At 52.4% G+C, this 23567-nt stretch overlaps 1 protein-coding gene across 1 annotated transcript; it reads right to left on the bottom strand.

The window, feature by feature from the left end:
- Nucleotides 1-2151: 2151 nt before the first annotated feature.
- LOC112617345 (cation channel sperm-associated protein 1-like) lies at nucleotides 2152-11642 on the bottom strand. The gene is made up of 12 exons (XM_025374103.1): nucleotides 10349-11642; nucleotides 8081-8293; nucleotides 6971-7084; nucleotides 6701-6848; nucleotides 6301-6392; nucleotides 6019-6162; nucleotides 5772-5835; nucleotides 5526-5598; nucleotides 5349-5409; nucleotides 4107-4182; nucleotides 2451-2565; nucleotides 2152-2316 (listed from the first exon to the last, which is right to left on the bottom strand). The coding sequence occupies exons 1-12, from the start codon at nucleotides 11508-11510 to the stop codon at nucleotides 2290-2292; spliced, it is 2289 nt and encodes a 762-aa protein (XP_025229888.1). The 5' UTR covers nucleotides 11511-11642; the 3' UTR covers nucleotides 2152-2289.
- Nucleotides 11643-23567: the final 11925 nt, after the last annotated feature.

Genomic DNA, 23567 nt, shown 5'->3' with positions numbered 1-23567 from the left:
GAGGTCAGGGGTTCAAGACCAGCCTGGCCAACATGGTGAAACCTCGTCTCAACTAAGAATACAAAAATTATCTGGGTGTGGTGGCAGGCCCCTGTAATCTCAGCTATTCGGGAGGCTGAGGCAGGAGAATCTCTTGAATCCAGGAGGCAGAGGTTGCATTGAGCCCAGATTGCGCCACTGCACTCCAGTCTGGGAGACAGAGCAAGACTCCATCTCAAAAAAGAAAGCGGCATTGCAACATTTGCACACCTGAATTTGTGGCTGCAATTCATACTCCCCCATACATATACACACGCATACACCCAAAGCACAACACACCAGACATACACACACAGACACCCACAGCACACACTCAGATGCTGGCAGATATCACATGCATACCCAGAGAAACACAGCCTAGCAACTCATGAGCACAGAAGCAACACACCCTAGAGAAACAACCTGGAGATGTACACACAAAACCCAAACACAACCCAAGGACCCACGTGCCACACCCAGAGGTGTTCCTCAGATGCACCAGCACACACCCACACTTGGGATATGGGCCTTGGGGGTGCTAGGTGTCGGTACCATCAGGCCCAGGCAGGCAGCACCGCAGTGGCTGCGGAGAGCATCCCACGGCCCTTCCTTTCTGACAAGGCCTCACACCCTGCTTGTGCCTGCCTAGTCCCCTGCCCAAGGCTAGGGCCTAATGAGCAGCAGCCCCAGCTCCCAGGCCCTGCCATCTGCCTTCGGAGCCCATATTGGGATAGGGATGAGGAAACAGGAAGTAGATCCTGGGTCCCACCTGGGAGTGAGAAGCTGAGGGGTGGCATTTGACAGGAGCTGGGGACCCGGGAGACGACATCCAGCCCTGTTTCTGCTCAAGCTTGTCAGATGTGGCAGCTCAGACAGCCCAGGGTGTGTGGGGGGCCTGCTGCTTAGAAGGGCTCCCATCTGCCACCAAGCAGGGGCTCCCAGCATTGGGCAGGCAGGGGGTGGGGGGCAGGAAATGCCTGCTGAATGAATGTGTGAGGTGTGAGGTGGTGGAGAGAAGCAAGGCCCAGAGACACCTGCCCGGTGACCTCTCTGCCCCTGGCATCTGTGCCCAAATCCCATATGGCATTTCCTCCACACAGTCTATTCCTGGGTCCTGGGCCAGCCAGTGCCTTCAGCCAGACCAGGAAAGAGAGGTGCTTATTCTGTCCTGGGGCCCTGGAAGCTACAGCACTGACTGGTCTGGCCCAGAGATGGGAGGGTTGGCAAAAAACTATTGCCCTTCAGCTCCCGCTCCTGACTCCCTCTGGCCTGAACTGCACCCTGGATTCACCTCTACTAGAGGTGAGATGGCTATTGTAGATAATGGAAAACCCTCCACTCAAGGAGAGACCCCTGGGGCCAGGGCAAGGCTTGCACTTTACTCAGTGCTAGGTTTCCAGCACCCAGCATAAGCCAGTGTCCCACTGTCACCCCCAGCCATGGGGACAGGGGCTCTGGACATCCAGCCTAGGCTCAGGCTATCAGTCCGGAGGTCATCTAAGTCCTAGAGCAGGCTGTGGGGCACAGCCTTCAGCCTCATTCCCTGCTTCCCTCTCCCAGCAGCAAGGTCCTCCACACATCCCTGCCCGCCCCTTGCCCTGAGGCCAGAAGGACTTGAGAAGCCCCGACTCCACCTCCCCTCAGTGGGCTCTAGAGTCTGACCCCAGGAAGGGCAGGATATGACAATGACCTCTGACCTCTGGGTTCATGACATCCCCATCTGGTTGGTGCTCTTCTCCTGGAGCTGAGGGTCCTGGCAGGATTGAGTTCCCGGGCTCTGAGTCCCCATTCCTGGAGCCCATTGGGCCCCCAGGCCCTGGCAACCCTGCGGTGTTCAGGCCTATTCTTTTTCTCCTGACTCTTGGGCCAGATGGGCCTTCCTCCCCAAAGCAGGGTTACTGCCTCCTCGGCTCTCCCGGCACCACCGACACCTGAGCTCAGCCCACGTTCTGCCTCACCCCTCCAGCTGCTGTTAATGCCCTGCTGGGCTGAGTTAGCATGTGGGCCCTGGTAGGGCTGGAGGGAATCAAGAGCAGCCCCTTTCATAGGGAGCACCGGCTCACACTCGTTCGTGAATGTGCACCAATTCCCTTCCCTGCGCCTTGGCCTAGCCAGTGAGGACATGGAGCCTCCTGGGGTTTAAAAACTCTATTGGGGCCCCCGCTCTGCAGGGCCTGGACAATCCTTCCAGCAGATTTGGGGATCCGTCCCAGTGCACCCAGGTGGGCAGACTGCCAGGGGTTGAAGTCTGTATCTGGTGTCCTCCTGGGGTCACTGCCTGAAGTCCTCTTCTCCAGCCTGCAGGGGTTAGTGGGGCACGGGTGGGTGAATGAACCAGCCTCTGCCCTCTCCGATCCCCATGGGGCTGTTACTTGGGGACACTTCTGGCTACAAGCCCCTCGCCAGCACCTTCCCGCTCCTGCCTGGTTCACCTCAAATGTGGTGTCCACAATCTCATCGATGACAGCTGCCTGGGAGCGGAACTTCTGCTGCTGCTGCTCCACGCTTGCCACCAGCTGCAGGTAATGGAACAGGAGCTGCTGTTGCCTGCGGGTGATGGGTGGGGGTCGCAGAGATGGGCTGGGTTGACCTGCTGGCTGGGCCTGCTGGACCCCAGAAGCACCCAGAGGCTCTTCTTGCCTGCCTCCTCCCCGCAAAATTTATATGACTGCAGACCTTTATTTCCAGGAGGTCTCCTTTTCCAGATATGAGAAAGTGCCCAAGTCTGCCTGTAGCGTAGAGGCTTCTGGCTTTGTTTATCTTCCTAACCACCCATCCCTCCACCCACCCATTGATCTGCCCCATTCCTCCCAATACGCCCACTCGACCATCTGTCCATCCATCCACCCACTTTATCCAGTCACTCACCATCTGGCCCTCTAGCCACTCACAACTCACCTCCCCCTCCATCCACCAGCTCTTCCCTGTAGCCACCCCCCACCCACCCATTAACACCTTCACCATGCAGTGTAGTCAGTCATCCACCTGTCCATCCACCCACTCATGCGCCCACTACATTACTCATTGTCCCATTCACACCCTCCCGGCCATCTTGTCAACCCATTCATCAAAGAACACTGGAAACAATGAACACAGCAAGGTGCTCTGAGGAGCTGGAGATGAACAAGAGACAGCTTGGCCTCAGAGGAGATGGAGATTAACGAGAGACAGCTTGCCCTCAGAGCCAGACAGCTGCTGACACCTTGAGATGTGAAGTTGGGTTCTGAGGGGCCCAGAGGAGGGAAACCTTGCCCGGTGCTGGGGGCCTGGAAAGACTTCTGGAGGCAGCGTCAATGAGCCGAGTTTGAAAGATAAGTGAGAGGCCAGGCGCGGTGGCTCACGCCTGTAATCCCATCACTTTGTGAGGTCGAGACAGGCGGATCATTTGAGGTCAGGAGTTCGAGACCAGCCTGGCCAACATGGTGAAACACTGCCTCTACTGAAAAAAACCACGCACAAATAGCCGGGCATCGTGGCATGCACCTGTAATCCCAGCTACTCGGGAGGGTGAGGTGGGAGAATAGCTTGAACCCAGGAGGCAGAGGTTGCAGTGAGCCTAGATTACACCACTGCACTCCAGCCTGGGTGACAGAGTTCCCAGATGTCCTGGCCCAGCTGGCCACTCAAGTGGACAGGAATGGAGGTTGAGCATTTGGCTTCCAGGCCTTGATCTAAGCTGTTCCTCCAACTACCTCATTATCCCTCCACTTGGCTGAAGTCTACTCAGCCTCCACGGCCCAACACAGGGCTTTAGAGGTGGGGTCCTCATGGGCAGGGGCTGAGTCTGTGTCCTCTTTGGGTCCCTGGAGCCCTCACAGGGCCCAGACCTGACAAAGGTTGCGGATGGTTCTGGGGTGAAGGAATGGGTGGAATCTCTGCTGCTGGGATTAGCCAGGTGGCACACACACCTCTGGGCGTGCAGAAGCCACTCAGGGTCTCCACATTGCACCCACAGGCTCATCCGCAAGCCTCAGCACTCCATCCCGTTCTAGAGGGGCAGGCAATGTCCCTTTCCCTCCCAACCCTCCAGCCAGGCCCCCAGGCCTCACCCTTACACCCCAGGCCTCACTCCCTTCCTGTCTCCTCACTTCTCAGTCATGGTCCCAAACTTTTTCTCAATGAGCTGCTTCAGCATGGTGCCTTCACTGGCCACATCTTTGGGCTCTGGATGTAGAGAAAGAAGGGTGAGGTCAAGGCCTGGATTTGGAGAGGAGGCAGAGGAACCCCATGTGTCAGGAAGATAAGGGCTAATGGAGCTTCTGTACAGGCTGCTCCAGGAGGTTGCTTCCCCGGGCGTGCCGCATGATGCACTTCCCTTTGTTTGCTTGTCCAGCACCCACCCCACTTCTGGAAGAAGTACCCCAATTTTCCTGAGGAACAAATCACTTCTACCCCCTTTTAGTCCAAGTCCTCTGGCTGAGGTTAGCCCCATCCCCCAGCTTCAAGGACAGGTAACTTAGGCCTAGCCAATTAGAACGTATTTTTTCTTTTCTTCTTCTTCTTTTTTTTTTTTTTTTTTGTGTGTGTGAGACAGAGTCTTGCTCTGTCGCCTTGGCTCACTGCAACCTCTGCCTCCCGGGTTCCAGTGATTCTCCCACCTCAGCCTCCCGAGTAGCTGTGATTACAGGAGCCCACCACCACGCCCAGCTAATTTTTGTACTTTCAGTAGAGACAGGGTTTCACCATGTTGGCCAGGCTGGTCTCAAACTACTGACTTCAGGTGATCCGCCTGCCTCGGCCTCCCAAAGTGCTGGGATTACAGGCGTGAGCCACCATGCCCAGCCCCCAGTAGGTCTTTTAAGATTTGACAAGCACAGTCAGGTGTGGTGGCTCACATCTGTAATCTCAGCACTCTGGGAGGCTGAGGTGGGAGGATCATCTGAGGTCAGGAATTCAAGTTTGAGACCAGCCTGGCCAACATGGTGAAAACCCACCTCTACTAAAAAAACAAACAAAAAGTTAGGTGAGTGTGCTGGCGCATGCCTGCAGTCTCAGCTACTCAGAAGGCTGAGATGGAAGGATTGCTTGAGCCTGGGAAGCCGAGGTTGCAGTGAGCAGAGATTGCAGCACCACACTCCAGCCTGCGCCACAGAGCAAGACTCCATCTCAAACAAACAAACAAACAAACAAAAAAACCACAACGATTTGACAAGCAGTTTAAATGGCTTTGGGAGGATTGTCCTAGAGTCCTCTGGACTAAAGTCCTCCTGAGTCTCAAATTCTAAAACTCTAAAACTGAGTCTGGAATTCTGTATCTGTGGAGGGAGGTTAGGGGGATGGAGAGAATGGCCTCCACTGGCAGGTGAGGCCAGGGCGGGCTGAGCTGGTACCTGCGGCTCTGAGCTCCGTCAGTGAGTCTTCCAGCAGCTTCTCTTGGATCCTGGCGGCCCTCTGGGAAGAAGAGGCCTCAGATCTGTCAGAGTCCCAGGCCTGCTCAACCCTGGAGCCCCATGGCCTTACTCCTCCAGCTTCCTGATCTGGTCCACCTGTCCCACCCCACTTGGTACCTCCTGCTTCATTTTCTCGAGGCCTTTGAACAGCGCCATCTGGAAGCTATCCACCAGGACAGTAATCACCAGGCTGGAGAAGGGGACAGGAGTGTGCCCTCAGTGAAGAGGCCAGAGGAGAGGGGCACCCTGTACTTCCTGTGGGTTCAGTGTGGCACGACCAGGGTGAGAGGGCTGGGGTGAGGGTCCCAGGGGGAGGAGGAAGCACGGGTGGTGCTGGGCAGCACAGCAGGGGCGAGTCCTCACTTGAGGAAGATGAAGTACTGGATGATGATGTAAATTATGAGGATGGGAATGATGTACCAGGCGCCTAGGGGGAGCAGGCCAGAGGGCACAGTCAGGCTGTGCTTGCCACCCCCAACCATGACCTGCTCCCTCCCCACACTCTGACATGCAGGCATCAGAAGCCCCACTTTGCCGATGGGGTCACCAAGCCCTGGCCGGTCCACCCCCCCAATCCCTTGCCCTCCCTGCCGCCTGGGGCCTGCCCTACCCTGGGCACGGCTGTCTATGTAGATGAGGGACCAGTCATCCAGCGTGAGCAAGGTGAAGAGGGTGAAGATGGTGGTGAGGATGTTCTGGAAGCGCTTGGGGTCAGATTTGCGGAACAGTGCTCGGAGGACCGCGGAGAAGAGCACTGGCTGTTCAGGGCCAAACTGGGCTCTCAGTCCTATCCCTGTCCCAGCACCCCTCCTCCTGCCCCATCCCTGCTCCCCGCACCCCTTTCACCGCAACCCCTCAGGCCCCCACCCCAGCCCCTGCAGCACCAGGATACAGAGGCAGGTAAACATGAGGATGAGGATGGCTGCGATGGATGGCAAGGACTGGCCCAGGGTCCCTGTCACTTCCTGGACGCTGGTCAGGAATCTGTGGGCAGAAATGGAGCGGGGGCTGAGTCATCAGTGGGGCAGGGGGGTGTTTATGCCTAGCAGCCACAGCTGGCGCTGAAGGCAGGAGGCTCCTGACTTGCTGGTGACTTGGGTGAGTCCCGGCCCCTCTCTGGAAAAATGAAGGGGCTGATTCCAGTGCATGGCAGGAGGCAGAAGCAGGCTGGGGTCAGCAGCCTCCGGCGCCCCCATCCCTTGAGCAGGTCACAGTGGATTTCTTGGGGGACCCGGTCTGTGTCCCCTCTTCCTTTGGAGTCCCCACCCCAGGTGGGAGCCGTGGCCACTGACCTGAGCCTCCGCAGGACCCGGATGGCCCTCAGCGCTCGCAGGCTCTTGAAGACCTTGAGGATTCGGAAGAGGCTTTGGTGGTAGATGGCGAAGGAGTGGGTCTGCATCAGCAAGAAGTCCAGCACGGCCATGGCCATGATGAAGAAGTCTGAGGGCACAGGGTTCCTGAGCCTGGCGGGCTCCCAACACCAGCGCTCCCTTCCCCACCGTTCTCTCATCCTGAGCCTCCCTGAGACTAAACACACACGGCCTGGCCCCAGCCCCACCCACCCAAATTGTTCCAGAAGTCATAGAAGTACGAGAGACCCAGGGTGATGATCTTGAGCAGGGCTTCCACCACGTAGATGCAGAAGAATATGGAGTCCAAGGCCATGAAGTACCACTCTGCAGGGACACAGGAGCGCGTTCAGAGCTGTCCCGAGCACCCAGTGTCCTCTCTCTCCTTAGCATGAGCCTCATACAAGCCCAGGTTCCCAGGCTCTCCCCGGCTCTACCTAAGCAGCTCCACGACTTCACTACTGCTCTGTGTCTCAGTTTTCTTGTCTTTAAAATGGGTTTAATTGTGTCCGGCAGCAATGGTGCACGCCTGTAATCCCAGCACTTCGGGTGGGTGAGGCGGGCAGATCACCCTAGGTCAGGAGTTTGAGACCAGCCTGGCCAACATGGTGAAACCCTGTTTCTACCAAAAATACAAAAATTAGCTGGGCGTGGTGGCGGGCACCTGTAGTCCCAGCTACTTGGGAGACTGAGGCAGGAGAATCACTGGAACCCGGGAGGCAGAGGTTGTAGTGAACCGAGATCACGCCACTGTACTCCAACCTGGGCAAAAGAGCGAGACTCCGTCTAAAATAAAATAGGGATAACTGAAGTCCATTCGATAAAGTTGTGAGAATTAAATGCATGAACACAAGCGAAGTGCTTAGACTGGAGCCTGAGACAACGAGCCGGGCAGCTCCTGTCCTTCACCCTGCTCCATGACATTAGAGGGCCCAACCTTCCCTGGCCTTCCACCCTCACCCCTCCAGCGCCTTCCACCCTCGCCCCTCCAGGGCCTTCTCGGGTTCCCGGCCCTTCCCGCGAAGCTCAGGCTGCAGGCGCCCGGCCGCCCTCAGTCGCACATTTGGAGCAGATGCGTTCCCTAGTGGCTGCGGCGCGAACAGCACCGCCTCCCGCCTAGCTGGTCCTCCTGTCTCGGGCTGGCTGACCTCAGCGGAGTCTTTATGAGACGCTCTCTAAACGCTGGGCAATGCCATCTACTTCCCAGGGGTGAGGATCTAGTGAGCTGAGTCCTGTGAACCGCCCGGCACTGAATCAGGCCCATGGAGGTCCTGGAACAGCATCGGTGGCTTCTCCATGGGAACAGGGCTCCCTGGCTCTTACCGCCCCGGATCTCGACTTCAGCGAAAGTCTGGGCCACCAGCATGAAGGTGTTGAGGCAGACGACGACGAAGATGAAGGTTTCAAAGGCCAGGGATTGGGTCAGCTTCCGGATCATTTCCCGGAAGCCCTGAATGAGGAAGGTTAGCTTTTCCCACAGCCACTGCAAGAGATTAGTAGAGTGTCCCTTCTTGTGGGTCCGCTGGAGCCGGCCGGCTGAAAGGAACAGGGCCAGAAAGTCAAGTGTGTGCAAGTGGGGGACACGAGGTCCCGGGCACCCCCCAGCCTGGCTCAGCGTCCATAGTCACTCCCACCTGCTTGCTGGCCCTCCGCCTCCGGGGTTCAAGGAATTCTCGCGCCTCAGTCTCCCAAGTAGCTGGGACTACAGGTGCCTGCCCCACACCCAGCTAATTCTTGTATTTTTGGTATAAACAGGGTTTCACCATGTTGGCCAGGCTGGTCTCGAACTCCTGGCCTCCACGGCTTCCACCACATAGACGCAGAAGAATATGGAGTCCAAGGTTATGAAGTACCACTCTGCAGGGACACAGGAGTGCGCTCAGGGCTGTCCCCAGCACCCAGGGTCCTCTCTCTCCTCAGCATGAGCCTCACACAAGCCTGGATTCCCAGGCTCTCCCCGGCTCTACCTAAGCAGCTGCGTGACTTCACTACTGCTCTGTGTCTCCGTTTTCTTGTCTTTAAAATGGGGATAATTGTGACCAGAAGTAATGGCTCGCACCTGGAGCTCACTCCTGGAGACCAGGAGTTCGAGACCACCCTGGCCAATAAATCCCCAACAGGCTGGTCCTGTGCCTTCTGTGGCAGGGGCCAGCCTGTTGGGGATTTGGAGTTGGCTTCTGGGGATCCTGAGGGCTCCCACTCCTGTGTCTCCATGCCTTTCTTTGCTCACGTGGCAACTTACACATGGAAAACCCAACCTCCTCATCACCCCATCCTCTTGGTGCACTTATCCTCTCCCTTTAAGGTCCTGATGAAATGTTCCCTCCTCTGGGTTGCCTTTCCCACCCCCATTTAATAACACACTTGCCCCTGTCTGCTTGTTCCTGAGACTGTTGTCATGTTTTATTTGTTGTTGTTTTCTGAGATGGAGTCTCGCTCTGTTGCCCAGGCTGGAGTGCAGTGTCGTGATCTTGGCTCGCTATAACTTCTGCCTCCCAGCTTCAAGTTATTCTCCTGCCTCACCCTCCTGTGTAGCTGGGATTACAGGCACACACCACCACACCTGGCTAATTTTTGTATTTTTTTGGTAGAGACAAGGTTTCGCCATATTGACCAGGCTGGTCTCCAACTCCTAAACAATCTGCCCACCTCAGCCTCCCAAAGTGTTGGGATTACAGGTGTGAGCCACCGCGCCCGGCCTATTTGTTTGTTTTTTTTTTCTTATGGAGTCTTGCTGTGTCACCCAGGCTGGAGTGCAGTGGCATGATCTCGGCTCACTGCAACCTCTGCCTCCTGAGTTCAAGCGATTCTCCTGCCTCAACCTCCCGAGTAGCTGGGATTACAGGCACGCACCACCATGCCTGGCCAATTTTTGTCTTTTTTTTGGTAGAGACGGGATCTCACCATGTTGGCCAGGCTGGTCTCGAACTCCTGACCTCAAGTGATCCGCCTGTCTCGGCCTCCCGAAGTGCTGAGATTACAGGTGTGAGTCACCACGCCTGGCCTGTTGTCACGTTTATTGAACTACTAGGAAGAAGGTTCGGTGGAGTGAGAGCTAAAGCCCATGGTCCCTCCTTGCCCTCCAATAAGGCCCTCATTCAGGCATTAGCTCCTAATCTCTGTCCTCAAGCAGCTCACAGTTGAGTGGGAGAAATCTGGACAGATAGGATCCACCATGGTCAATGTTCTGAGGACGGCAGGCCCCGAGCACAGGATGATCTGTGGTCGGCTAAGTGACCACCCCCAGTCTTGGGCCCCTCGAGGGCAGCGACTGTGTTGAATTTTTCCCTGTGCTGCCATGGTGCAGGCAGGTGACACACCCACACTGAATGAGTGTCAATGTTTGACTGGTGGACATACGAATAAAGAAGGCAGTGACTGAATGAACAAACACCTCATGGCCTAAAGAAGTGCATAATTCAAAAAATAAAAGATGGGACCATGAACAGTCAGGAGAATGAATAGCCAATGGGGGACATATGCAGGAGGTTCAGGCCTTATGATCTGTGGAAGGTCAGTGCGGGCCCGAGATCAGGTCTGGAACCTGTGCCAGGCAGCAGAGTTGGCATGGGGGACCCAGCAAAGACTCACTTTTGCGTCTCCGAAACTGCCCCTCTTCTTTGCCCCAGTCTTCTGAATCTTTGGTGGAGGTATCCCAGGGATGAACTTTTTTGGACCTCTGGGCGGCACGTGAGTGGCTGACAGACCGAGTCATGCTGTGGGCCGAGCCCCGTGGGTGTGCCATATGAGGGGGGAAGGCTCCTGTATGAGAAGCAGCAGGGCCGGAGGCGTCATGAACCAGGCTCCAGGACGTTTGTGGGATGGAGAGCTGGGAAGTGCTCTGGACGCAGTCCCTGGACTGGTAGTCGCCATAGAGGTGACTGGAATGATGCGTACTGTGGTGGTCTCGGTGCCGGTGGGTCCGGTGGTGGTACTGTGTGTGGTGGGAATGCTCACTATGGGGGTACTCGCTGTGATGGTCAGATATCCCATGCTGGTAGGACCCCACAGAGGAATAAGGGGAAAGGATCTCTCCGTGATGAGAAGGCCTTCTATGCTGCTGGGCTTCGTGATGATGCGACCTGCCATGGTGGTGGCTTTGGTGGTGGGTGGACCAGCCATGGTGGGAGACTTGGTGATGCTGGGACTCGTCGTGTTGGAGCCCGCTAAGGTAGGAAGCCTCGCTGTGGTGGAAGGACTCACTGTAGGGATTGGCTCCATGGGGCAGGTAGGACCCACCATGGTAGGAAGCCTCGCTGGGGTGGTGGGGCACGCCAGAGGAATAGTGGGATAAATTCTCACCGAGATATTGGCGTCTGCCATGGTGAGACGCCTTACGGTAGTGAGAATCATTCTGCTGATGGAACCCACTGTATTGGGACCCGTCATGATGCCTTCTGCCAGCACGGTGGAGCTCATTAAGGTAGTCCTCACCGTAGGAATGGTGGGAGGGGACAGCGCCTTGAGAGGGAGCCAGGCCAAAGCCTGTGGGGCCGTGGGCTCTGCCATGATTCCACGCCTCACTGTGGTGTTGAGATGGGTGGATGTGGGAGGAGAAGGCTTGGTCGTGGAAGTCTTCGAACTCCGGAGGGTGGTGAGATTCACCACGTCGCTGAGGCACGCCATGATGGTGGAGAGCTCCGCTGTGGCCTGGCCTGTGGTGTGGCGGTGATGAGTGGGAGCGAAAGAACGTATCTGTGTTATTGGTGTCTGCCTCATTCTGAGCCTTTTCAGGCACTGAGTTTTGATCCATGACTGTGCTGGGAACTCTGGAGCGAACAGAACTCCAGACCTGGGCCCAACAGGCCCCGCCTGGATTTCCCTTCCTTCCTGAGCCGAGCTCAGTGCAGACTGTGGCCCTGGGCTTCCAGAAAGGCCTGACTATTCTCGTGGAACTCCCCCTTCTATGATGTCACCAGCAGGCCAGGGCCTCATTCCCAAATGTCTCTTCCTGGACTACAGTTCAGAATCAAGAATTATTGTGTCAAACTCCTTCATTGTAAATGAGGAAACCGAGGTCAAGAAAAGGGAAGGACTGGACCTAGGGGACCCCACAGGTCACTGGCAAAGCTGGACCAAGAAGTCTATGGGGCACCATGGCTTCATCAGCTGCTCTAGCCCTGTTATTGGAAAGAAAATGGTCCAAGTGGTCCAGTCTCCAGTCCCATCTAGAGGTCAGTTGGCTCTGGGGTGAAGACTGCCTGACTCCCTCCTAAATAAGTGTGTGACCTTGGGCTTGTTGCTGAACTTTCCCATGCCTCAGTTTCTTCCTCTGTAAAATGGGAATAAGAACACCTAGCCCACAGGATCAAAAAAGTTAAGATATGTAAACCTTATATTAACAGCATAATACCTAGTTTTTGTTGTTGTTGTTTGTTTATTTCTTACTTTATTTTTGAGAAGGAGTCTCGTTCTGTCGCCCAGGCTGGAGTGCAGCGGCACGATCCCGACTCACTGCAACCTCCGCCTCCCAGGTTCACGCCATTTTCCTGCCTCAGCCTCCCAAGTAGCTGGGACTACAGACGCCCGCCACCATGCCCGGCTAACTTTTTGTATTTTTAGTAGAGACAGGGTTTCACCGTGTTAGCCAGGATGGTCTTGATCTCCTGACCTTGTGATCCGCCCGCCTCGCCCTTCCAAAGTGCTGGAATTACAGGCATGAGCCACCACACCCGGCCTATGTGTTTTTTTTTTTTTTTTTTTTTGAGACAGTCTCACTTTGTCACCCAGGCTGGAGTGTAGCAGCACGATCTCCACTCACAGCAATCTCTGCCTCCCGCGTTCAAGTGATCCTCCTGCCTTAGCCCCCTGAGTAGATGGGATTACAGGCACCCACCACTATACCCCACCCTGGCTAATTTTTTTTTTTTTGAGACAGAGTCTCACTCTGTCACTAGGCTGGAGTGCAGGGGCGCAATCTCCCTCACTGCAATCTCTGCCTCCCGGGTTCAGGCAATTCTCCTGCCTCAGCTTTCCTAGCAGCTGGGACTACAGGTGCGCACCACACCCAGCTAATTTTTGTATTTGTAGTAGAGACGGGATTTCACCATGTTGACGAGGCTGCTCTCGAACTCGTGACCTCAAATGATCCACCCACCTCGTGCTCCCTAAGTGCTGGGATTTCAGGTGTGAGCCACCATGCCTGGCCAATACATGTTAATTGGCATTATTGTTCTCTTCTTGATCCTGGAAACCTCCTGTTAGGGTTATTACCAAAATAAAACTATCAGCCATCATTTATTGAGGACTGCTTTATACACATTTTCTTTTCTTTTTTTCTTTTTTCTTTTTTTTTTGAGACAGAGTCTTGCTCTGTCGCCTAGGGTGGAGTGCAGTGGCATGGTCTCAGCTCACAGCAACCTCCACCTCCTGAATTCAAGAAATTCTCCTGCCTCAGCCTCCCAAGTAGCTGAAATTACAGGCGTGCACCACTACGCCCAGCTAATTTCTTTTGTATTTCTAGTAAAGATGGGGTTTCACTCTGTTGGTCAGGCTGTTCTCGAACTCTTGACCTCAAACAATCTGCCCACCTCGACATCCCAAAGTGCTGGGATTACTGGCCTGTGCCACCGTGCCCGGCCCATACACATTTAATTTAATCCTCACAATAGCCCCACATGGTGGATATTGTTTATCCCCATTTGACAGACAAAGGTGCTGTGGCTCAGAGAGTATAAATGAGTTGCTTGATGAATGAAAACTTACCATCAGTGCTATCTTACTCCAAGTCTGTATCCGTAACCTTCATGCTTTCCTGTGTTCCTCCTGGAATCCACCGCAGAGCTTGCCCTGTAGGCTGAATTCATTGTGCACAGCACAGCTCTTCTGGAAGCTTATGGGTGTCAGCTTCTTGAATGCTTGGTCAGAGCCATGTCCATAGCGGCTACTGGCTTCCCAGCGATGAAAGAGACATGGCTCCTGTTTTAAGGAGCTCACTATCTGTTGCCAGCAGCAGACAAAGAAACAATTTGTGCAGGCCGGGCGTGGTGGCTCACACCTGTAATCCCAGCACTTTGGGGGGCCAAGGCAGATGAATCAGCTGAGCTCAGGAGTTTGAGACCAGCCTGGGCAACATGGTGAAACTCTGTCTCTACTAAAATACAAAAAAAATAAGCTGGATGTGGTGGTGTGCGCCTGTAGTCCCAGCTACTTGGGAGGCTGAGGCACGAGAATTGCTTGAGCCCAGGAGGCGGAGGTTGCAGTGAGCCGAGATCACACCATTGCATTCCAGCCTGGGTGACAGAGTGAGATCTTGTCTCACCAAAAAAAAAAAAAAAAAAGGAAAAAGAAAGAAAAGCAGGACTGTGTTCATTCAGTTGAGTCTTTCTCATTTTTTAACATGACATCAGGAAGTCTGTTGATAGTATGTGAGCACGCATGGCCTGGGGAGGAGGTTGAGGCTGATGATATCGTCCTTGCTCTACTGAATTCCCTCCCCAACCTCCCTTTATGCACCAGCAACTGACTTATGGGAACAAACAAAACTCAACTGGTGTGACAGAAAATCAGAGGAAAATTTCCTTCTAAAGAAAGAATTTGTAAGTGCTGTGACTCAGCTGCTTCCCTGCTACTTTGCTGTTGATGTAAACATGATAAAACATGAATTAGGCAGGTTAGTATTATAGTAAAAAAAAATTTTTTTTTTTTGAGACAGTCTTACTCTGTTGGCCAGGCTGGAGTGCAGTGGCGTAATCTTGGCTCACTGCAACCTCTGCCTCCCAGGCTCAAGCAATTCTTCTGCCTCAGCCTCCCAAGTAGCTGGGATTACAGGCGCCTAGCACTGCACTTGGCACATTTTTGTATTTTTAGTAGAGATGGGGTTTCACCATGTTGGCCAGGCTGGTCTCAAATTCCTGACCTTAGGTGATCCTCCTGCCTCAACCTCCCGAAGTGCTGAGATTACAGATGTGAGCCACCGTGCCCAGCCCAAATAGATATTTTTTAAAATGGCACATTTACTTGTCAAGTGGCTGTGATTTGCAGTTAGACACGTAGCAATGGCTCCAGCAAAATGGAAAAGAACCTAACTACAATTAGGTTGTAACTCTTTATCACTAACCAACCTTACCAGATTTGTCCATGGACCTAGGCCTAGAATTCTCCCCTTTCATTTCACAGCCTATGTTTTAAAAAACCCCACGTTAACCCGTCAGACTCATTTGTAAAACACAGAGGCTAATAAGGTATAAAACAGAAGGGCAGGACAGATGACTAAACAAGAAACTTGCAAAAAATGTGAAATCCTCACAATTAAATGTACTATAATAGGCCAGGCACAGTGGCTCCCACCTGTAATCCCAGAACTTTGGGAGACCAAGGAGGGAGGATCACTTGAGGCTAAGAGTTCAAAACCAGCCTGGAAAACAGAGAAAGACCCTCTCCATAAAAAATTTAAAAATTAGCCGAGCACAGTGGCATGCTATGGTCCCATCTACTCCAGAGGCTGAGGCAGGAGGATCACTTGAGTCCAAGAGGCTGAGGCTATAGTGAGCCGTGATAACTCCACTGGCTTGGTGACAGAGCAAGACCTTGTCTATTAAAAAAAAAAAAAAAAGAGAAAAAGAAAAAAGGCCAAGCATGGTGGCTCACACTTGTAATCTCAGCACTTTGGGAGGCCAAGAAGGATGGATCACCTGACGTCAGGAGTTTGAGACCAGCCTAGCCAACATGCTGAAACCCCGTCTCTAATAAAAATACAAAAATTTGCCAGGTGTGGTGGCAGGCGCCTGTAATCCCAGCTACTTGAGAGGCTGAGGCAGGAGAATCGCTTGAACCCAGGAGGTGGAGGTTGCAGTGACCTGAGATCACGCCACTGTATTCCAGCCTGGGCAACAAGAGCGAAACTCCGTCTCAAAAAAAAAAAGAAAAAGAAAGAAAGAAAGAAAAGACTCTATCCTGAGAGAGAACAGCAACCTCACATATTGACGACATGATCTCTGATACTGAACAGGATTTTATTTTTGTTTTCTTTTTTTTTTTTTTTTTGAGACGGAGTCTGGCTCTGTCGCTCGGGCTGGAGTGCAGTGGCCGGATCTCAGCTCACTGCAAGCTCCGCCTCCCAGGTTTATGCCATTCTCCTGCTTCAGCCTCTGAGTAGCTGGGACTACAGGCGCCCGCCACCTCGCCCGGCTAGTATTTTGTATTTTTTTAGTAGAGACGGGGTTTCACCGTGTTAGCCAGGATGGTCTCGATCTCCTGACCTCGTGATCCACCCGTCTCGGCCTCCCAAAGTGCTGGGATTACAGGCTTGAGCCACCGCGCCCGGCCTATTTTTGTTTTCTTGATAATAAACTGAAAAACGACTTGATCTTTTTTTTTTTTTTTTGAGAGAGAGTCTCGCTCTGTCGCCCAGGCTAGAGTGCAGTGGCGCGATCTCGGCTCACTGCAAGCTCCACCTCCCGGGTTCACGCCATTCTCTTGCCTCAGCCTCCCGAGTAGGTGGGACTACAGGCACTCACCACTGTGCCCAGCTAATTTTATTTTTGTATTTTTAGTAGAGATGGGGTTTCACCGTGTTAGCCAGGATGGTCTTGATCTCCTGACCTTGTGATCCACCCTCCTCGGCCTCCCAAAGTGCTGGGATTACAGGCGTGAGCCACTGCGCCGGGCTACAACTTAATCTTTATCCTGGTTGATGAGTCAACTGATTTCATCAATAAAATGGTGAATGCTTACCACGCTATAGTACTAGTAAGATCTGTAAATGGTCAGCACGATCATCAAGAAAATTTTTCAGCTTTCCCAAACAAACAAAAAGCCAAGATAGATTTAATGTCATTTCATATGACGAATCATCAAAAAGTCTGTCTTGGAAGAACTACCTTGGCATTTATACTGATGGTTCAAATCAATGGTTGGCTCCATAAGAATTTTTACTGTCCTTGGAAAAAAACAAAACCAACAAACAAAAACTTGATGTTATCACAACACACTGCTTTCTTCACAGAGAGGCACTGGTGTCAGAAACTCTTGGAGATGGAAAGTAATGATGCAGCAAAATGTTTGCCTTTATTCAACAAAGACTAGCTAACCTGAAAATGTTTTAAAAACTGGCCAGGCAGGCTGGGTGCGGTGGCTCACGCCTGTAGTCCCAGCACTTTGGGAGGCCGAGGCAGGCGGATCATGAGGTCAGGAGATCAAGACCATCCTGGCTAACACGGTGAAACATGTCTCTACTAAAAGTGCAAAAAATTAACTGGGCGTGCTGGCGGGTGCCTGTAGTCCCAGCTACTTGGGAGGCTGAGGCGGGAGAATGGCGTGAACCCGGGAGGCAGAGCTTGCAGTGAGCTGAGATTGTGCCACTGCACTCTGGCCTGGGTGGCAGAGCAAGACTCTGTCTCAAAATAAAATAAAATAAAATAAAATAAAATAAATAAATAAATAAATAAATAAATAAATAAATCTGGCCAGGCAGGCTGGGTGTGGTGGCTCACGACTGTAATCCCAGCACTTTGGGAGGCCAAGGCAGGCAGATCACCTGAGGTCAGGAGTTCGAGACCAGCCTGGCCAACATGGTGAAACCCCATCTCTACTAAAAATACAAAAATTAGCTGGGTGTGGTGGTGCATGCCTCTAATCCCAGCTACTCGGGAGGCCAAGGTGGGAGAATCACTTGAACTCGGGAGGCGGAGGTTGCGGTGAGCTGAGATTTTGTCACTGCACTCCAGCCTGGGCAACAGTGCTGGTATTACAGGCGTGAGCCACCAGGCCTAGCAATATATTTCTTTTTAATTTTAAAAACTAAAAGAAATGTCGGCATGGTGGCTCACGCCTGTAATCCTAGAACTTTGGGAGGCCAAGGCAGGTGAATCACTTGAGGCCAGGAATTCGAGACCAGCTCGGCCAACACAGCAAAACCCTAGTTCTCTACTAAAAATACAAAAATAAAAACAAAATATAGCTGGGCATGGTGGTGGGAGCATGTAGTCCTAGCTACTCAGGAGGCTGAGACCTGAGAATTGCTTGATCCCAGAAGGTGGAGGTTATAGTAAGCCAAGATTGTGCCACTGCACTCCAGCCTCGGTGACAGAGCAAGACTCTGTCTGGGGAAAAAAAAAAAAAAAAATCTTAAAAAAAAAAGAAAATGAATTAAAAACACTGTATAAAAACTTAGACAAAGGCATTCCTTTTTTGTTCTTGAGATGGAGTTTCACTTTTGTTGCCCAGGCTGGAATGCAATGATGTGATCTTGGCTCACTGCAACCTCTGCCTCCCGGGTTCAAGTGATTCTCCTGCCTCAGCCTCCCAAGTAGCTGGGATTACAGGCATGAGCCACCACACCTGGCCTGAGCACAGCCATTTTCTTTTTCCTTTCTTTCTTTCTTTCTTTTTTTTTTTTTTTTTTTTTGAGACGGAGTTTCGCGCTGTCGCCCCAGCTGGAGTGCAGTGACACCATCTCGGCTCACTGCAAGCTCCACCTCCCTGGTTCAAGGGATTCTCCTGCCTCAGCCTCCTGAGTAGCTGGGACTACAGGTGCCCGCCACCACGCCCAGCTAATTTTTTGTATTTTTTTTTAGTAGAGATGGGATTTCACCATGTAGGCCAAGATGGTCTCCATCTCCTGACCTCAAGTGATCCGTCCGCCTCAGCCTCCCAAAGTGCTGGAATTACAGGCATGAGCCACCACGCCTGGCCAATTGAGCACAGCCATTTTCTAGCACGCACAGACATCTGGTGGTGGAGCACTCTGTGTATGGGACCATTGAGAAAGCATGGGTCTGGCCACGTAAAGAGGCTGACACAATCTACGGCGAGTCATCGTATCTCATCACTGAGGGCTCCTCCACCGATTGCTCTCTGATGGGCATTTCATATGGGAATCTTCCCACCCTGTGACTATTTTGAGAAGCTGTTCACAGTCCTGTCTCCTAGGCCATCGGATTGCCAGTTGTGCTCTTTTCAAGTCTCTGCAGCTGGCTAGCCTATCAGATGCTGCTCACGAGTCTGTGTAAATCTGTACCTTAGGCCACCTTTCCTCCACAGAAAGCATCCACAGATGTATTGCCCCAAGGTTCCACCCACTGGGAGAATTTTCCTTCACCACTGTCTGTAACCTCAAACTCCTGGGCTCAAGCAATCCTCCCTCCCCCTTTAGCCTCCCAAGTAGCTGGTACTACAGGTATGCACCATTACACCTGGCTAATTTTTAAAACTTGTTTTTGTAAAGACTGGGTCTCACTATGTTGACCAGGCTGGTGTGAAACTCCTGGGCTCAAGTGATCCTCCCATCTCAGCCTCCCAGAATGCTGGGATTACGGGCATAAGTGAACATGCCTGGCGCGCTTTTCTCTCTTCCTTTTCTTCTCTTCTCTTCTCTTTTCTCTCTCTCTCTCTTTCCTTCCTTCCTTCCTTCTTCCTTCCTTCTTTCTTTCCCCTCCCTCGCTCCCTCCCTCCCTCCCTCCCTCCCTCCTTCCTTCCTTTTTTTTTTTGATGGAGTTTTGCTCTTGTTACCCAGGCTGGAGTGCAATGGTGTAATCTTGGCTTGCTGCAACCTCCACCTCCCGGGTTCAAGCAATTCTCCTGCCTCAGTCTCCCAAGTAGCTGGGATTACAGGTGCCCGCCACCAAGCCTGGCTAATTTTTGTGTTTGTAGTAGAGACGGGGTTTCACCATGTTGGCCAGACTGGTCTCGAACTCCTGACCTCAGGTAATCCACCTACCTTGTGCTCCCCAAGTACTGAGATTACAGGCATGAGCCACTAAGCCCAGCCTCTTTTCTTTTTTTTAAAAAAACTGAGTTTCACTGTGTTGCCCAGGCTGGAGTGCAGTGGCACAATCTTGGCTCGCTGCAACCTCTGCCTCCCAGATTCAAGCAATTCTCCTGCCTCAGCCTCCCAAGTAGCTGGGATTACAGGCACCTGCCCCAACGCCCAGCAAATCTTTGTATTTTTAGTAGAGATGGGATTTCACCATGTTGGCCAGGCTGGTCTCGAACTCCTGACCTCAAGTTATCTGCCTGCCTTGGCTTCCCAAAGTGCTGGGATCACAGGCATGAGCCACCGTGACTGGCCCCTCCAGTGTTTTCTTAAATCCAGGCTACAGGTCAGCAAACTCCTTCCATGAAGTGGTAAATGTTTTAGGCTTTGGGAGCCATATGATCTTATTGCAGTTACTCAACTCTGCCAGCGTAGTGCATAAACAGCCTTAGACAAGACGTAAATACATGAGTGTGACTGTGTTCCAATAAAACTTTATCTAGGCTGGGCGCGGTGGCTCAAGCCTGTAATCCCAGCACTTTGGGAGGCCGAAACGGGTGGATCACGAGGTCAGGAGATCGAGACCATCCTGGCTAACACGGTGAAACCCCGTCTCTACTAAAAAAAATACAAAAAAATAGCCGGGCGAGGTGGTGGGCGCCTGTAGTCCCAGCTACCCGGGAGGCTGAGGCAGGAGAATGGCGTGAACCCGGGAGGTGGAGCTTGCAGTGAGCTGAGATCCGGCCACTGCACTCCAGCCTGGGCGACAGAGCGAGACTCCGTCTCAAAAAAAAACAAAAACAAAAACAAAAACAAAACAAAAAAAAAAACTTTATCTACAAAAACAGGTGGTAGTCCAGATTTGCTTATAGTTTGCTCATCCCTGGTCTAGGCAGTCAACAAATCAATAAAACTTCTGATGTATGATGTTTGTCGATTTGTAGTGTAAATACTCTCACGATGGCTGATTTCAGGTTACCAATGTAACACCACCAAGTGCTGTCCTGGAAGAGATAGGCCGTAAATAACACACCACTGACTGGGCGCGGTGGCTCATGCCTGTAATCCCAGTGTTTTGGGAGGCCAACGCCAGCAGATCGTTTGAGCTCAGGATTTTGAGACTAGCCTGAGTAACACAGTAAGATCCTGTCTATTAAAAAATAATTAGCCCAACACGGTGGCACCAGGGGTGCCAGGTTGAGGTGGGAGGACCACCTGAGCCCAGGGAGGTCAGGGATGCAGTGAGCCAAGATCGCACCACTCTACTCATCTGGGCAACAGAAGTGAAACCCTGTGTCAAAAAAAAAAAAAAAAAAAGTAAATTGTAGTAAACTAATTAGTAAGTGATGAGTTTTGAGTATTTATTGTCTTTACTATTTGTTTGTTTATTTATTTGAGATGGAGTCTCACTCTGTCGCCCAGGCTGTAGTGTAGTGGTGTGATCTTGGCTCATTGCAACCTCCGCCTCCCAGGTTCAAGTGATTCTCCTGCCTCGGCCTCCTGAGTAGCTGGTATTACAGGCGCATGCCACCACACCTGGCTAATTTTTGTATTTTTAGTAGAGATGGGGCTTCATCATGTTGGCCAAACTGGTCTCAAACTCCTGACTTGAAGTGATCCATCTGCTTCGGCCTCCCAAAGTTCTGGGACAGGCGTGAGCCACCGTGCCCAGCTTGAGTCTTCCCATTTTTAATGCAGCATGAGAACTTGACTCCTTTGCCCTCTGTTGCCTGGGTGTTATAGCAATCCCATGAGATCAGGATGAATGTGGAGGATGGGAGTGGTGGAGGGTGATCCTGTCCTGTCCTTTGCCCACTGGAGGGCAACCAGGGGAACTCTTGCTGGGAAGAAGAGGATTGGCTGGCAGGGATCCTCAGATTTCTGTAGCCCTGCTGGGCCAGAGGAGCTAATCTAGAGTCTATGAGGTGGAGAAAGGGGCTCCCCTTCCTGTCCTCCATGCCCTCCTCTAGCTGGAACTGACTGTCTAGCCCCTTTCTTCAGGCACCTCTGCCCCACAGCCCCTCTCCACGCCTCTGGCCCATTCTGGGAAGCTGCCCGGTTGTGTTGGCGGAGCACCAGCTTCTCTCTCTGTGCCCCGCCTCACCTTGGGCTCCCAAAGCACTTGGGCTCTCTGCCCCTCCCTCCCACTCAAACCTGCTCCCAGGAGGCTTTTATAATGAGGCTCTTTAATAAAGAGGCTGCAGGGATGGCTGAGAGGGTGTTTCAGGGGGTCGGGTAATGTATTGTGGTGGAAAGACCTGGGCTTTGGAGCCTGAGCACTTTGGTTTCTGTCCTAGCTCAGCTTCTCCCGGCTGTATGAGCCTGGGCACTTCAACTTTTTGTATCTCAGTTTCCTCTTCTACAAGAGGGGATATAGCTGGGTGTTCAGTGGTACCTTCCTGTAATCCCAGTTACTCAGGAGGCTGAGGGAGAACTGCTTGAGCCTGGGAGTTTGAGGCTGCAGTGAGCCACGATCGCACCACTGCTCCCTCCGAGTAGCTGAGACTTGTCACTTGGGTGACAAGTGAGACCCTGTCTCTAAAATAAATAAAACAGGGAGAGAAGAGTAACAGCTACCTCTTAGGGTGTTGTAAAAATCAAGTAAGTTGGCTGGGCCTGCTGGCTCATGCCAGTAATCCCAGCACTTTGAGGGGCCAAGGCAGGTGGATTGTTTGAGGCCAGGAGTTTGAGACCAGTCTGGCCAATATGGTGAAACCCTGTGTCTACTAAAAATGCAAAAATTAGCCAGGTGTGGTGGTGGGTGCCTGTAATCCCAGCTATTTGGGAGGCTCAGGCAGGAGAATCACTTGAACCTGAGCAGCAGAAGTTGCAGTGAGCCGAGATCTCACCACTGCACTCCAGCCTGGGCAACAGAGCTAGACTCCATCTCAAAAACAAAGCAAAACGAAAATCAAATAAGTTAAAAAATACATAAAGTGTAGAGAAGAGCACCTAGCACAGGGGTCCCCAACCCCTGGGCCATAGACATTACCACCTGAGCTGTGCCTCCTGTCAGATCACCATTAGATTCTCTGAGGAGTGTGAATCTCCTATTGTGAACTGCATGTGCGAGGGATTTAGGTTGTGCACTCCTTATGAAAATCTAATGCCTGATGATCTGAGGTGAAACAGTTTCATCCCAAAACCATCCCCCTTTACCCCTCACACCATGGACAAATAGTCTTCCACAAAGCCACTCCCTGGTGCCAAAAAGTTGGGGACCACTGACCTAGTATATAGTAAGTGATATGGTTTGGCTGTGTGTCCCCACTGCCCTGCCCAGATCTCATGTTGAAATGTGATCTCCAGTGTTGGAGGTGGGGCCTGGTGGGAGATGTTTGGATCATGGGGTGGATCCCTCATGAATGGCTTGGCGCCATCCCCTTGGTGATCAAATGGCTTGGCCCCATCCCCTTGGTGATCAGCGAGTTCTTGCTCTGAGTTCACAGTGATCTGGTTGTTTGAAAGTGTGTGGCACCTCCCCCCAGAGGGCACTGACCTTGTTCCTGCTCTTGCCATGTGATAAGCTTGCTTCCACTTTACTTTTCACCACAATTGTAAGCTTCCTGAGGCCTCCCCAGAAGCTGAGCAGATGCCAGCACCATGGCTGTACAGCCAGCAGAACTGGGAGCCAATCAAACCTCTTTTCTTTTTTTTCACTTTGTAGCCCAGGTTGGAGTGCAGTGGTTGATCTCGGCTCACTGCAAGCTCTGCCTCCTGGGTTCACGCCATTCTCCTGCCTCAGCCTCCCAAGTAGCTGGGACTACAGGCGCCCGTCACCACACCCGGCTAATTTTTTTTTGTTTTTAGTAGAGACAGGATTTCACCCTATTAGCCAGGATGGTCTCTATCTCCTGACCTCGTGATCCACCCGCCTCGGCCTCCCAAAGTGCTGGTATTACAGGCATGAGCCACTGTGCCCGGCCCCAATCAAACCTCTTTTCTTTAATTACCCAGACTCAGGTATTTCTTCATAGCAATGCAAAAACAGCCCAATACAGTAAGTGCTCAGTAGAAGCTAGTATCATTGTTCTTATTAACGTGCCTTCTCTTAGTGGCATTTGCAGCTTTTTTTTTTTTTAGATGGAGTCTCGCTCTGTCACCCAGGCTGGAGTG

The sequence above is a fragment of the Theropithecus gelada genome, unplaced genomic scaffold (genome assembly GCF_003255815.1).
Source record: "Theropithecus gelada isolate Dixy unplaced genomic scaffold, Tgel_1.0 HiC_scaffold_16072, whole genome shotgun sequence".
NCBI lineage: Eukaryota > Metazoa > Chordata > Mammalia > Primates > Cercopithecidae > Theropithecus > Theropithecus gelada.
The sequence above is the reverse complement of the archived record's forward strand: the minus strand, read 5'-3'. Positions and strand labels throughout refer to the sequence as shown.